The sequence below is a fragment of the Heterodontus francisci genome, chromosome 26 (genome assembly GCF_036365525.1).
Source record: "Heterodontus francisci isolate sHetFra1 chromosome 26, sHetFra1.hap1, whole genome shotgun sequence".
Taxonomy (NCBI): Eukaryota; Metazoa; Chordata; class Chondrichthyes; order Heterodontiformes; family Heterodontidae; genus Heterodontus; species Heterodontus francisci.
The window spans coordinates 48473959-48491026 of NC_090396.1; the positions used below are offsets into that span (position 1 = coordinate 48473959).

General features: G+C 42.2%; 1 protein-coding gene across 3 annotated transcripts in view; it reads right to left on the minus strand.

Annotated features, from left to right (window-relative positions):
• Positions 1–17068, minus strand: part of LOC137384320 (protein tweety homolog 2-like) — a 145309-nt gene that overhangs the window by 89970 nt on the left and 38271 nt on the right. For all 3 annotated transcript variants that reach the window (XM_068058182.1, XM_068058183.1, XM_068058181.1), the window contains exon 2: positions 13057–13229. In XM_068058182.1, the coding sequence (XP_067914283.1) occupies positions 13057–13229 (173 nt within the window). The remainder of the gene's footprint in view (positions 1–13056; positions 13230–17068) is intronic.

The following is a 17068-nucleotide window of genomic DNA, read 5'->3' on the forward strand; positions in this document are numbered from 1 at the left end:
AACACCATCCAGGACAAAGCTTGGTTTGCACACCATCCACAAACATTCACGCCCTCCACCACCGACACACAGTGGCAGCAGTGTGCACCGTCTACAAGATGCACTGCAGCAACGCACCAAGGGTCCTTCAACAGCACCTTCCAAACCCGTGACCTCTACCATCTAGAAGGACAAGGGCAGCAGTTGCACGGGAACACCACCACTTGCAACTTCCCCTCCAAGTCACCCACCATCCTGACCTGGAACTATAATGCCATTCCTTCACAGTTGCTGGGTCAAAATCCTGAAACTCCCTTCCTAACAGCACTATTGGCATTCTTACCCCACATGGACTGCAGCAGTTCTAGAAGGTGGTTCACCGCCACCTTCTCAAAGGCAGTTAGGGATGGGCAATAAATGCTGACATAGTCAGCAACGCCCACATCCCATGAATCAAAAAAATAATGATGAGACAATTTCATGATGCGAATGCCACAATGAGTTACCGATCAAAGCAAAATCAGAGTAAAATAAAGAAGGAAACAGGAAGGAGAATCACCTAGGCCTGTTTTCATATGTTTCATTGTCAACAACCTGCTCCCTGGCCACAACGCTACGAAGTGTGATAGGCAAACACACCTCTTCCCCCCAGAAAACCATGGAACTCCACATGTAAGAGCCAAATATTTGCTTCACAACTCAGGGGTCATGGGCTTCAGTACAAGCTGCAATTCTCAGTCTTGACTCAATTTCTTCCTCGATTGACTCTGCTGACCAGCAGCTGAACTGAGTGAAAATTTCAATCACTATTCTCATTTCAGAAGGTGGTAGCAATGCTTTGTATGTAAGTTAAGAGCAGCAACAAAAGATAGCGGTCACCATTTTTGTACAGTTCACTGCAACATCCTCAGGTGATTCCACCTGTCTGTCCCACCATCCTCAGATTGTACAATGTGGCCAAAGTGAAGCACTCGAATTGGGGAATTCAAATAGGAAGCACCTTCTCTTCAAAAGCTCATCTCAGTTTGACACACCAGTGTTTACATTTTTGTGACATTTAACTGTCCTGTTAAAGACGATGTCCTAAAGCAATTCACATTATAAAAATGTGTGGAACCAACCAATCTCAAACAACAGAGGTGCTTCGTCTATTTATAAGCAAGAGAAAGGCTGGGGTATACTGATGCATTTTCATTTGCCGAATGTAGTTCACAGAGATAGCTGATGTGCATCATAGAGGTGCTCAACACATTTATAAAGGAATCCAGCCAATTCAGAGAAAAAGATCGGTGCCAGTAAAATATCCTAACATGTGTACCTACAGATTACCCTGCAGGCTGGTCTGACCTTTAAGATTATGAAAGGTTTTGATAGAATACACAGAGAGAGTGTATCTACTTGAGGGGTAGAGCAAAATTAGAGGCCATCAATATAAGATAGTCACCAAGAAAGCAAATAGAGAATTTGACAGAAACTTCTTTTAACAGAGAATAGTGACAATGTGGAACTCGCTACCACAGAGAGTAGTTGAAGTGAACAGTGCAGATACATTCAAGCACAAGAAGGAAATAGAGGGTTTTGTTGATATGGTTAGATGGAGAAGGATGGGAGGAGGATCAAGTGGAGCATAAACGTTGGCATGGACTAGTGGGATGGAATGGCCCGTTTATGTGCGGTATGTTCCGTGTGATATGTAAATCGACAACACCCAGAATGCACACTGATTGCTCCAATAAACAATGTAATTATTAGCAACTCCAGGTGTGTTCATGGGACCTCGAATGTCCACTAGTGAATCACAGGAAAACACACATCTGGGGAAGTTCTTCACACAGAAAGTATTCCCCTAGATTTACTTCCTTAACGGATCAAAACAAATGTATTTCTTGAGAGTTTGCTTTATTGCGCATGCTATCAAGTCAAACAACTAGAGGGTGATGCACAGAGCTTGCGGTATTTGATGTAGCTTGAGGTGATTATAAATAAACCAGTTTAAGAGATGGATTTGTTTTGGTAGGATAACTCAATTCTAGCAGTTAGTCTATTACTGAAGACTTCAGGCCTAATCTTTATTTCATCCATTGTCAACATTTATACCAACAGCTCAACTTAATCACAGCCATTTGATGAAATCCTTTTACATCATAATCTTTTGCAGATTATAGCAATTGCAAGTCTTTTACACATAGAAATGATTTGTATTCCAGGTTGCATCATTAAAAGCTCTGCACTGAATTTTACATAGGAGGCAGGGCTTCAGGAGCTGGGCCAAAAAGGCAGGGAAAACCCTGCCTCAGCCTATTCGTGTCCCCCGGAACAATCCTCCGTTATTTTTCTGTCTAAGTGTCCCGCGCCAGGGTCCCCATTCCTTTAAAAGATCCAGCCTCCAACAGCTGCCAGCCAATTACAGCGTCACCACTGGCAGTGGTCACTGCCAGTACTGCAGAGGCCTTGGACCCAGGCCTAGTGCTGGAACACCAGACCTCAGGGAAGTGAGGCAGAGTCGCCAGGACCAGTCCGAGGGGGGGGTGAGAGGGTAGGTTTGAAGTCCAGAGGTGGGGGGTGGGGTCTATGGAGGTGGAGGTTTGGCCAGACGGGGACCCACCACCCCTCCAAGCCACTTAAGGGCCTCAATTGGCCTCTGAGTGGGAAGGTTATCGTCGGCCTATCCCGTCCCTGGCAAAATTCCTTGGCAATGAGGCAGTGTTGGACACTCCGCCCTGCCACCCACCGCAATTCTATTGCCGCCCCCGGAGGGGCCCATAAAATCCAGCCCCCTGAAGAGGTAACAAACAATGAGATAAAAGTTCAGCCTATTCTTACTCCAACATCTATGTTGTTACAGCATGAAAATTGCTAAAATAATAAATTCTGCCACGGTCCACAATAGACTTCCAATGACATTTACTGAGTAGATACAATGTGGACACGCCGACTCTCGCAAATTCATCACGAGACACCGGATTTCTGATCCTTGCTTATGATCTTGTGCTGGAACTCAGAGATCTTGCAATTTTTTTTTATATAAACACATGCACATGCCTGCGAAAGAGGCCGAGGCTTTTCCCAAAGTTTACGTGATGGCTCCGGCAGTCGTGAGGAAGACGGCTAGTGCTGGGTTGTGGCTCATGATGACGATCTTTAGTAAGTGGCCAGTCTGCTAGTGATCAGATCCGCATGGGTCTTAAACGTTGTAAAACTTCAGACAGGTCTTATTCACATTCTTTGAATTGTTTATATTTTACAGTGGAAGGTTAGTGAAAGCTTTGTAAGGTCTGTGGTGTGCACATTTCCAAGATTATTTAGTAAGGTTCAAACATGTAATATTTTATTTGACTGAAAACCAGCCCCTACAGGAGATGTGCAAATAATGTGTATTTTGCATTCAGCAGGTTTTCCAGCTCTGTTGACTTCTGTTCTTCCAAATCAACGGAATCTCCACTAGATCACCGAACCCAGGGATTTGTTAATAGTTTCTTGTAGAGCATTTTAATTTATTTCCTAGATTTATATATTACTATGGTATTTTTTTCCGAGAGGGCAACTAAGAACATAAGAAATAGAACAGGAGACGACCATTGGGCCTGTCGAGCTGTCAATACGATCTTATACCAAAACTCAACTTTCCCACCTGCTCCTCATATCCCTCAATTCCGTGAGAAATCAAAAATCTATCGATCTCACTCTTGAACGTACTCAACAATGGAGCACCCACAAGGTCCATTAGTTCCTGTGCTGTTAATACTGGATAGGAAAATACAAGGGGATATGTTTTCTTTTTTGACAATTCTGTATCGGTCTTTCCATATTATTTTTCTAAATTGGTTTGAAAGAATTAATGATTTATATACCAAATCTCTTGGATTTTTAAGAGTTTGCCTTTTGACTTATGAGACAGTGGGGTTGGCATTACTTCAGATGTTAAACAAAAATAGGATGAATGACATTTCAACTGAATTGTAAACAACGTGTGACAGGAAGAGCTAACAGTATTATGTCCCTCAGACTGGCGAAAATAAAAGCCACTGTACATTCTATTTTAATAAAATGGAGAAATGCAACTGAAGATTACACTTATTTAGCAGTTACCTCTTCCTACAAAATGCACTGCACACAGCTTTTGTTCCCAAGAATGGAAATTCGTTAAATTCTGCAGACTAAAAAGATGTTTATTTCTGATATTTAAACTGTTGCATCAAGACAGGTTTCTGAATGTTTCTTCTAGTGAAATTAAGAGCAGACTAGCTCAGTGCTACTAAAGAGCTGAAAAATAAATAATGCTGTAGGAGGATGTTACTGAACTGTCAGAGAGCTTAATGGACTGGAGAGAAATCGCAACTCCATTAGCTTCTTAAAAGCAGGCAAGATGTGTCCTGCATTCAAAAAAGCAGTTACAAAAGAGATTATAATGCCAAAAATAGATGGCATTAATGGAATATCTTTGGCTTTTTGTAGCTGGATAGTCCAAGATAGTAGTTAGGTCTTTTAGCCATTCCTGGCAATTTAAAGTTACTGTACAGGATGTGCAATAAAGAAAATGCATCTTTAGAGACAGAGCACATTGTAAGATTTTATTCTTCCCTTCCCAAGTGCAATTACCTCAGAACAGTACAGTCTGTTATTTAAATGTAGTGAAGCCAAGTTCCACAGCAGGGAATTATTTTCATTCATTTTGAATTCCTATTGCACTCACATCTGCCCTAATTATGTTTGTATATCTCATTACCAGATCTCCTGGAGGATTGCTCAGACAGAGTTGGAAGAGCACCATTCTATAATAGGGGTGTTTATGCGATCTACAGTGACTAAATAAAAATGGAATCTGACGTATTAAGTGCTGTCTTGCTACTTTCTTTTTAAAACCAGTACTTCGGGGCCTGCAAATGTACCAACTGCAAGTAGCTACCTGCTATTTAGCAATACTGGGGAGACTGAAGAAACCACCGGGGCAAAAACTTCTAAAAGCAATCATAACCTTTTTTTTTTAAATGAAGAATGGAGCTAAATCCTGACCCATGTGGAGGATAAATTATCTTTTCACCAAACCAGTCCATACATCAGGAAAGTGTGGAAAAGATTGGGTTCATTGTGAACAAGATTATGTAACTGCTATACGATCAAATCTAAAATTTAAAGCTAAGTAACTAAACATTATAGTCTGAAGATGACAAGATAAAATTAAGTTTGGCCAAATACTGAGAGGTCATAGTCACAAGAACCACAAATTCCAAGTAGATTCAATTTATTAAAATTGTAAATGCCCGAACATTATGTAGAATATTCTTTATAACCCTGAAACTACTCCAGTAAGAGCTTGGGGACAATGTCTCTTTTGTTAGTCAACAAGAATCCTTTCCCAACCAATTTATTCAATTTTAAGCAAAACTACTAGCCTCTAACTAAAATCTTGTGCTTGCTAAATGATTTCTGCTGACCTGACTGATCTACCAGTAAGCAGATAAACCTAATTTACGCATCAGAATCATATTGGAAAGTGCTTCACTCAACAATTCAGCTAAAATGTACCACATGGTACCAGAATACACAAACATAGAAGGTATCAGGTTCCATCCCTTGTTCAGTTAGTTCTCCAGCAGATGAAGACATTAATTGATCTCTGTGCACTGAGGCGAAGGGAGGCCAAAGCCCAGCATCCCCATTTCTAATTCGTGATCCCTGCCTGGAAGTAAATACCTGGATGCAATCAAATTGGATTTGGCTGCGATACCCCTCGGATTGGGCGGCCTGTTGATACTAAGTAGGATCACATAATAAAATAGCCACTTAGACAAATGAATGGGAGTTGAAGTCATCCATGGAATTATAGCTTCAAACACTACCATCAAGAGAGGTGTGAAGGAAAAAAAAATGCAGTTCGTTGAGGCACTTGGGGAATTATCATCTCTTACATCACCTTAACTATTTTCCTTAGAAATTTTTTCCCATGTAGATTAAGCAGCTGTCCTTCCATAGGAGAGTTAGAGCTTTTGTGTCACTAACACAATACAGCAATACTAACTCTAGGATCCAAACTAAATTACTTAAAATGGAAGTGGATATAAAAAAATCCACGAGCATACAGTACACCAAATGAAAAGTGAAGTCATAAAGCTGAATGATCTGAAATTCAAATGGTTATTTGATTAAACCATTTCAGATTTGACAGAGATGTTCAAAACCTTGAAGGGTTTTGACATAGTAAGTGAGAAACAGTTCCCAGTGGCAGAAGGACACAGATTTAAGATGATTAGCAGAAAAAACCAGAGGCGACCTGAGGTAACACTTTTCTACGTAGCGAGTTGTTAGAACTGGAATGGACTGCCTGAAGGGGTGGAGGAAGCAAATTCAATAATAATCTTCCGAAGGGAATTGGATACATAGTTGAAGTGAAAAACTATTTGGGACGATGGGGAAACAGCAGGAGAGTGGGACTAATTGGATAACTCTCTCAGAGAGCTGGCAAAGGCACGGAAGACCAAATGGCTGCTTCCTGTGCTACATTATTCAATGATTAGTAAAAAAAAAAAATCAAAAAATAACTGCTGAAAGCCTTCTGTATAGGGAATTGTTACTTTCAACTAAGTTGAGTGAGACATTATTTGTCTTCAAGCCAGTATTTAATGCACTACTGTACTGAAGAGATTAATTATTCCTTCACTGTCAAGATTGCCAATTAAGTTCCATTTCCCTGATCAGAAGCAGCACCCATTATTTAAACTTCTGGCCAAAGTTAATCTAATGAAAGCAATTCACAGGCCGTAACAACAATTTTTTTTATTCACTCACGAGATGTGGACATTGTTGGCAAGGCCAGCATTTATTGCCCATCTCTAATTGCCCTATGAAGGTGGTGGTGAAACACGCTCATGAAACGCTGCAGTCCAGATGTTGAAAGTACTCCCATTGTGCTTAGAAGTAGGCAGTTCCAGGATTTTGACCAAGCATTGATGGAGGAATGATGATATATTTCCAAGCCAGGATGGTGTGTGACCTGGAGGTGGTGCCGTTCCCATGTGCTTGCTGCCCTGCTCCATGTGGGTGGCAGAGGTTGCATGTTTGGTAGGTGCTATTGAAGAAGCCTTGGGGAATTGCTGCAGTGCATCCTGTAGATGGAACACAGTGCAATCATCAGCAAACATCCCCACTTGTGACCTTATGATGGAGGGAAGGTCATCAAAGGACAGCTAAAAATAGTTGGGCCTAGAGCACTGCCCTAAAGGAACACCTACAGCAATATCTTGGGGCTGAGATGATAGGTCACAAACACAACCGTCTTCCTTTGCACCAGTGGAGAATTTACTCCCCCCACCCCCCGATTCCCACTGACTCCAGTTTTGCCAGGGCTTCTTGATGCCAAATTTGGCTAAATGCTGCCTTGATATCAAGGACAGCCACTCTCAACTCACCTCTGGAGTTTGGTCCCTTTGTCCATGTTTGGACCAAGGGTGTAATGAGATCTGGAGCCGTGAGCAACAGTTGTCCAGGTTATTGGTGAGTAAGTGCCACTTCATAGCGCTGTTGATGACCACTTCCATCACTTTGCTGATGCTTGAGAGTAGACCAATGCGACGGTAATTGGTCAGATTGGATTTGTCCTGCTTGTAGCATAGGATAGGACATACCTGGGCAATTTCCCTTTGTCAGATGGATTCCAGTCTTGTAGCTGTACTGGAACAGCTTGGCTAATAGTCCAGCTAGTTCTGGAGTACAAGCCCCAGCACTACAGCCAGGATGTTGTCAGGACCCATGGCCTTTTCTGTATACAGTGCACTCAGCCATTTCTTGATTTCACCTGCAGCAAATCAAATTGGCTGAAGGCTGACTTTTGTGATGTTGGGGAGGGTGGTGGGGGGCGGGGAGAATCTGGAAGAGGCCATAATCGATCATCCACTTGTCACTTCTGACAGAAGATGGCTGCAAACGCTGCAGCCTTGTCTTTTGCACTCACGTGCTAGGATCTACCATTATTGAAAATGGAGATGTTCTTGGAGCTTCCTCCTCCTCCCATTGGTTGTTTAATTGTCCATCATTTATGACTGGATATAGAAAGTTTGCAGAGCTTAGATCTGATCCTTTAGTTCTAGGAATCTTAGCTTTGTCTATCGCATGCTGCTTCAGCTATTTAACATCCATGTAATCCCGTGCTGTAGCTTCACCAGGCTGGCATCTCATTTTTAGGTATGCCTGGTGCTGCTCTTGGCATGCTCTTCTACACACTTCATTGAATCATGGTTGATCTCCTGACTTGATGGCAATGGTAGAATGAGGAAAGTGCCAGGCCATGAGGTTACAGATTCTGGTAGAATACAATTCGGCTGCTGATTAACTACAGCGCCTCATGGGTGCCCAGTTTTGAGCTGCTAGATCTGTTCTGAATCTATGCCATTTAGCACAGTGATAGGGCCACACAACACAATGGAGGGTGTCCCCAGTGCGAAGATGAGACAAGGAGTGTGCAGAGTCAGTCCTACCAATACTGTCTTGGACAGAGGCATCTGCAGCAGATTTTTGATGAAAAGGTCAAGTAGGATTTTTCCTTGTGTTGGTTCTCTCAGCCTCATGCTGGGAGCTAGATCCTTCAGATTTTTGCCAGCTTGGTCAGTAATGGTGCTGCTGAGCCACTGTAAGTGATGAACATTGAAGTTCTCCACCAAGACTAGATTCTGTACCCTTGCTGACCTCAGAGCTTCTTCCAGGTGATGTTCAACATGGAGAAGTACTGATTCATCAGCTGAGGGAGGGCAGTAGGTGGTAATCAGCAAGACGTTTCCTTGCCCATGTTTGACCTGATGCCATGAGACTTCATGGGGCCCAGTATCAAAGTTGAGGACTCCCAGGTCCACTCCCTCCTGACTGTATAGTGCTGTGCTGCCACCTTTGGTGGGTCTGCCTTGCCAGTGGGAAAGGATATATCCTGGGATGGTGATGGAGAACTGAAAAGTGCTGGAAATGCTCAGCAGGTCTGACAGCAGCTATTCATTCTGATGAAAGGTCATCAACCTGAAACTTTAACTCTGTTTTTCTCTCTCCACAATTCTGCCACACCAGCTGAGGATTTCCAGCATTTTCTGCTTCATTTTAGAATTCCAGCATCTGCAGCATTTCACTTGTGTAATTGGGATGGAGGAGTCTGGGCCAGATGGGATTTATCCTAGGATACTCTGGGAAGCCAGGGAGGAGATTGCAGAGCCTTTGTCCTTGATCTTTATGTCGTCATTGTCGACAGGAATAGTGCCGGAAGACTGGAGGATAGCAAATGTTGTCCCCTTGTTCAAGAAGGGGAGTAGAGACAGCCCTGGTAATTATAGACCTGTGAGCCTTACTTCGGTTGTGGGTAAAATGTTGGAAAAGGTTATAAGAGATAGGATTTATAATCATCTTGAAAAGAATAAGTTCATTAGCGATAGTCAGCACGGTTTTGTGAAGGGTAGGTCGTGCCTCACAAACCTTATTGAGTTTTTTGAGAAGGTGACCAAACAGGTGGATGAGGGTAAAGCCGTGGACGTGGTGTATATGGATTTCAGTAAAGCGTTTGATAAGGTTCCCCACGGTAGGCTATTGCAGAAAATACGGAAGTATGGGATTGAAGGTGATTTAGTGCTTTGGATCAGAAATTGGCTAGCTGAAAGAAGACAGAGGGTGGTGGTTGATGGCAAATGTTCATCCTGGAATTCAGTTACTAGTGGTGTACCGCAAGGATCTGTTTTGGGGCCACTGCTGTTTGTCATTTTTATATATGACCTGGATGAGGGTGTAGAAGGGTGGGTTAGTAAATTTGCGGATGACACGAAGGTCGGTGGAGTTGTGGATAGTGCCGAAGGATGTTGTAGGTTACAGAGGGACATAGATAGGCTGCAGAGCTGGGCTGAGAGATAGCAAATGGAGTTTAATGCGGAAAAGTGTGAGGTGATTCACTTTGGAAGGAGTAACAGGAATGCAGAGTACTGGGCTAATGGGAAGATTCTTGGTAGTGTAGATGAGCAGAGAGATCTTGGTGTCCAGGTACATAAATCCCTGAAGGTTGCTACCCAGGTTAATAGGGCTGTTAAGAAGGCATATGGTGTGTTAGCTTTTATTAGTAGGGGGATCGAGTTTCGGAGCCACGAGGTCATGCTGCAGCTGTACAAAACTCTGGTGCGGCCGCACCTGGGGTATTGCGTGCAGTTCTGGTCACCGCATTATAGGAAGGATGTGGAAGCTTTGGAAAAGGTGCAGAGGAGATTGACTAGGATGTTGCCTGGTATGGAGGGAAGGTCTTACGAAGAAAGGCTGAGGGACTTGAGGTTGTTTTCGTTAGAGAGGAGGAGGAGGAGAGGTGACTTAATAGAGACATATAAGGTAATCAGAGGGTTAGATAGGGTGGATAGTGAGTCTTTTTCCTCGGATGGTGATGGCAAACACGAGGGGACATAGATTTAAGTGGAAGGGTGATAGATATAGGACAGATGTCAGAGGTAGTTTCTTTACTCAGAGAGTAGTAGGGGCGTGGAACGCCCTGCCTGCAACAGTAGTAGACCCGCCAACTTTAAGGGCATTTAAGTGGTCATTGGATAGACATATGGATGAAAATGGAATAGTGTAGGTCAGATGGTTTCACAGGTCAGCGCAACATCGAGGGTCGAAGGGCCTGTACCGCGCTGTAATGTTCTATGTTCTATGGTCTACAAAGTAAGATCCTGTGATTATGACAATTTCAGGCTGTTGCTTGACTAGTCTGTGGGACAGCTGTCCCAACTTTGGCACAAGTTCCCAGTGAGCTGTGCCTTTGTCACGTCTGAGTCCAGTGCCTAGATTGATGCCCAGCGGTCTGTCCAATTTTACTCTCATTGTAGTTTCTCATAGCCGCTTAGTGCAACTGAGTGGCTTGTTAGGCCATTTCAGAGAGCAGTTAAACAGATTCCCTCACATACAAAGGTTAAGCAATTTTAATGACCATGCATAAATCTGATTAAATCCAAGAGGGAACATTACCAGTCGGACATATACTTTTTCATTCCAAGGGCAGTTTTGTTCTGTGTACAGGAGTGGAAGAAAATGATTGAAATTGAGACAACCTAAAAGATATGAAAGGTATTATATGAATGTAAATTCTTTTTCTTCCACCCTACATTGTGCCATGCCCATGTAAATCAAAGAAAACCCTTGCTGAACTCTTAACATTGGCATCCATTGTTCTTCGCTTTCTCAGGCAATGCCAAATCATCCATTCTCTAATCCAAATATCTTCGTCCCCACACAGCACATGCCACTGGCTCTCTTCCATTAGCTACCTCTATTACTTCATTCGAGTGTTAACACTTCTGTTACTGTGCCAAGGGATCAACCTTCAGTGCAAACTCCCACACATCAGTCTCCCCACACCCCCCGCCCCCCCCCCCAGACTATTCAGCTGCTACCCATGTGCAACACCATACAAAGTATCTCCTCCCAGATGAGTAAGGCTCTCTCCATTTAACCTTGGATATTGAGATTTTGGGTCTCTCCAAAACTTGGGTACTAATGGTGACTTCTTCCCACTCACCAAAGATTCTCCATCCAGCACAACATTGCATCAGATCCCCTTCCTAAACTGCTACACAGAGCAGTATGTCATTCACCTCACTGTCACACCTTGGTCTGCTCACTTCTCTCCCACTTTATTCACATCGAAGAACTTCATTTTACATTAACCTCAACGAAATCGCCTCAATTTTTGCACTGAATGACTTATCAGACTTGAACTTCAAGCTCCAGCTAACTTCCAAGAACACAAGAAATAGGTGCAGAAGTAGACCATATGGCCCATCGAGCCTGCTCCGCCATTCAATATGATCATGGCTGATCTTGGGTTTCAATTCCACTTTCCTGCTCGCTCCCCATATCCCTTGATTGCCTACGAGACCAAAAGTCTATCCATCCCAGCCTTGAATGTATTCAATGATGGAGAATCCACAACCCGCTGGGGTAGAGAATTTCAAAGATTCACAACCCTTTGAGTGCAGCAATTTCTCCTCATCTCAGTCCTGAATAATTGGCCCCTTCTCCTGAGACTGTGTCCCCACGTTCTTGATTCACCAACCAGTGAAAACAATCTCTCAGCTTCTAACCTATCAAGCCCTTTCAGAATTTTGTATGTCTCAATTAGATCGCCTCACTTCTAAACTCCAGAGAACATCGGCCCAATTTACTCAGCCTCTCATCATAGGACAACCCTCTCATCCCAGGGACCAATTTAGTAAATCTTCTCCCCTTGGTGATGCTGGGGGAGCTAACTTGCATGTTCCTCATGTGCCCTCTAACTCCAGATTCCTTCTGCCTTATTCCATCACCCATGACATGGATACCTTCATCAATCTAGTCCACAGCTACCATGCCTTTATTTCACAACAGCAGAAATTAAACACCTCCAAGAAAGGAAAAAAAGGGAAGATTGGTCAAAGAAAAATACAAAATCTTTTTTTCTGCTTCCAATTTTCCCTCATACTCTCCTGAAGACATGAGTTCACATTGAACTACAATGCTACAGACTCCATAGTCCTACAATACGTTATCTGAATGACCATTCATTCATGAGCCATGATCATGGATTGTCATATGCTACTCACCATGGAAGGAGTCATAAGCAAGCACAATCCAGTCCATTCCAGAAATATGCACTTACTAGTGGAGGTCACTGGATTACAATCAAGAATAGGATCTGTGTCTGATTACCCTCTCGCAAGCCCACCATGACATCATAATTGCAACGGATCAACGGGACAGATCAAATCAAATCAAACCAAACCTAGGACCTAAAGTGCACTTACCCACAGGGCACTTTAACTAAAGTCTTACTGAATGCAGACAACTTGGAACCACTTTTAATGTCACCAATTTTAGCTTTACAGATACATGCGTACAAACATCATTGCTACCTCACCAAATGCTCAGTTAAACGTTAAGCTAAATTTTAATGAGTGGATTTAAATTATCAGTAATATTGTCACTGCAAAAATTGGTTGATAAAGCTCGACAGGTCAGAGAAGAGGAAATTGCATCTCATAATAACTCAGAGGACAATCCCCTCTATTCGTTTTAACTTCCATATTTTCTACTTACCAGCAGACAAGGCCAGCAGTCACAGCCGTCCACATGACACAGCATGAATGTGGCTTCTTGATTTCCTCATCATTGGTTCGTTTGCAGCAGCAGAGGCACAATAAGTAAATGGAAATGAAAATCAAATTGAGACCCAAGCCAACTGCAGCTATTGCAGCCAAAAACATCAGTGCCTGAAGAAAAATAAAAAGATGACATTTAAAAAATTGCTTGGGATTTGTATCACCTGTATCACAGTCAATAATTTAACTTCTCTGTCTTCATTTATTAATCAATAAAAGTAAAGGTCTTCGTTGTTGTAATTTTCAGCTTATAACATAGACCAGTGACAGGACATAAATCATTCAGCCCAATGAGATTGTGCTAGTGCTAACACTTCCATTGGAGACATCCAGTATACTTGTGACAGACTGTTTGACCCAACTTGGAATTCGGACCATATACCTCAATTTAGAGTATCCTTGCATCTCCAATGAATGATCATCACTTCATTTTATGACTGACATAAAATTATAAACAATACTGTTCTCACAATAATGCCAATTCAGAGTACTCAGAGGTGACAGTTTTGGACAGTCTGCCAAGGAATTTAGGATGATGAAATTGCCATTTAAACAGTTCGAGCTGAGCTGTGAATCACAACAAATTTCATCTGCAAATTTGTTCTACTTCAATATTAACTTCTTTGCTTGTTATTTTATCCTTGAGCAGTCATTTAAACCCTTAGAACTTCTTACTATTTTGAAGACAAATTTTATTTAATTGAAATGTTTTTTAAATTGCTGAAACCAGCAATCTAGTGCAATTAAAACAGTAAATAAAAAGTCATAAATAGGTGGGAAATAACCTGTGAGGAGGACACAGAGTCTACAAAGGATATATATGTATATATGTGCATGTATATACATGGTTAAGTGAGTGGGCAAGAAGGTGGCAGATGAAGTATAATGTGGGGAAATGTCAGGTCATTCACTTTGGTAGAACAAAAAAAAAACTTTTTTTTTTAAATGGTGAGAAACTATTAAATGGTGAGAAACTATTAAATGGTGGTGTTCAGAGGGATTCGGATGCCCTTGTACTTGAAACAAAAAAAGTTAACATGCGGGGCAGCACAGTGGCGCAGTGGTTAGCGGCGCAGCCTCACAGCTCCAGTGACCCAGGTTTGATTCTGGGTACTGCCTGCGCGGAGTTTGCAAGTTCTCCCTGTGACCGCGTGGGTTTTCGCCGGGTGCTCCGGTTTCCTCCCACAGCCAAAGACTTGCAGGTTGATAGGTAAATTGGCCATTATAAATTGCCCCTAGTATAGGTAGGTGGTAGGGGAATTGAGGGAAGGTGAGGATGTGAGAGGGTAATGGGATTAATGTAGGGTTAGTATAAATGGGTGGTTGATGGTTGGAACAGACTTGGTGGGCCGAAGGGCCTGTTTCAGTGCTGTATCTCTAATTAAAATAACTACAGCAAGTAATTATGATGCAAATGGTATGTTGATCTTTATTGCAAGGGGCCTGGAGTATAACAGTATGGAAGACTTACTGCAATTGTACAGACCTTTGGTGAGACTACATTTGTGCACAGTTCTGGTCTCCATATCTAAGGAAGGACATTGCTGAGGATTCACTTTTAACTTTGCTTTAATCCTAAAATTGTGTCCCTTTTCTTGATTGCCCCACAAGAGGGGAAGGATCATTTCATGGCAACCTGTTCAATCCCCTTCATCATTTAAACACCTTAGTCAAATCACACCTTAACCTCACAGATTCACATCCATTTATAACTCTTTTCTTTTTGATTTCCTAGGAGTGCAACCCAGGTTTTCCAGCTATCTAACTATAACTCAGCCCCTTCAATTACTAAATCATTGCTGGAGTTCATTCAACACCAATATATACCACCTGAAAAGGGATGGTAGGGGAAGAAAAGGGAAACACGCTGCCGAAGACTGAACATTATTTTAAATGAGCTCCAATTAGTGATCGATATAACTGAAGTAGTATTTAGTCATTTTTTAAATATTTTAAGCCTCTTGTAATGAAGCCCAACTTCTTATTTGCCTTTTCGAACAGCTTTCAATGACTTATGTGTTGGATCCTTAAATCACCACTAACCTACACCCTGCCTTGTGGCTTGCCACTGATGTTATATGTCTATTGGCCATTGTAATGCCCAAAACATGGGCAGGATTTTGGTGGGCCTGATTTCAGACGTACATCATGAGTACCACAAGGCACCCTCCCCCCAGCACTCACCTTGCCCATATAAAACGACCAGATGACAAAATCAGTAGTTTTGGACTGTTGAGGTTAGATTCTTAAAAGCTATGCCCTACAATTTAATGACTAATGCAAGTATCTTTTGCAGGAGAGGCATTGATATTTAGTAGTAATTATTCCCCTGCATTAGCTTATTTAGCTGTTAACAGTGTATTTTGCATTAAAGCCTGGCTACCCGACCCAAACCCAACTACGCATGTCGGGTTCGGGTCGGGTCGGACTGTACTGTTTTGTTTGGTATTATTTTCTTTTTAATCTATGATTTTTTTTTAATGTTTCAATAATATGTTTGATATTTTCAGGTCAGGACGGGCATGAGAATAAAATTAAAGGACTCGGGGCCCAGGTCGGGTTCAGGTTGGCTGTTGGGTCGGGCCCAGGTCGAGTTTTAATTTTATACCTGAGCCAGGCTTTATTTTGCATCTTAACATTGTTGTTTACTACAATTATGTACAGTATTGTTGACTGCTACTGCAAAGGAGCATGCACTAAATAAGCTGCCGATGACAGGAACTCCTTCTGGGGATTTCGAACACACTCCATGATTGAGCTGAAGAACATGAATTCACGAAGTGACTGAAAATGCAGGTGTAACAAACCTGAAGGCATTTATGTCCATTGCCAAAAAACTAACATTCAGAGATTCTGACAACTGTACCTTGACATAGCAAATCACCATCTTCTGCTTCACATGAGTGGCAGTCACCCAGATACACCACCCTTAGAGGGTGGCCTACAAACAATTTCTAGAGGTGGGGAGGGGAGGGGTGGGGGGCAGCTCTTCTCCATAGCTGTGATCCTAACCTAACATTGAGCCTTTATGCAGTTAGATCCTTTGAAGTTACTGACTTCTACCAGACCAGCCAATATGCAGTCCATAGATGTATCACACAAGTGATACATGATGTGTGTGCCAGGTGAAACATATTTATTACTTTGCCTGTGGAAAAAGAAAACCAGCTGGATGGGGCACAGTTAGTACCAATCACCAGTAACTTGGAATAGCCAGTGGTTCTAGTTCATTGGCCATAAACTGTGTAGATGATTCTCCTCCCCACCCCCCCAACCCCAATCCACTAAGATTTCATACTTTGAAAAATGTTTTCCCAGTTCAAGACCTGTACCTGTTTAAAAAAACTCAAAGTGAGGATTTATAACACAGAAACAGAATATTCTGGAAACATTCAGCTGACTGGCAACAGTTTTACACCCAAAATACTAACCTATCGGCTCTCTATGCAGACTGAATTATTCACTGCTTATTTCCAGCATTTTCTATTTATTCTGCATTTACAGTGTATTTTCTAAATCTCTGTTCTGTAAAACCGACAGCATACCAATTGGAATAATTGCCAAGAGTGTTCAACAATCCATGATTAATGGGCAGTCATTCTCTCTCCATCACCCCCTGCCCCCACCCCAGTCACGAAGTTACATCATGACCCCCAACAAAATAAGTGCACCTCTCGGGTCTCTGGGTAGCTTCTGCCGAGTAACACAAACATATGCCTGGAAACCACCCAATTAGCCAAGTTGATAATTAGAGATTCGAGATCAATGTTAGGTACCAATCAGCACAATTCCCACAAGTAACCCCCTACTGAATAAATTACAGAAAATCATTCATTACAAAAACGTTCATTCGACATAACTGAGTCCAATTTCTAAAAGTTGGTTGGTTCAGAATTGAATTTATTTGCAGTCTCAATTTCTTTCTTAAATCTCATTTATTTAATGGCTCT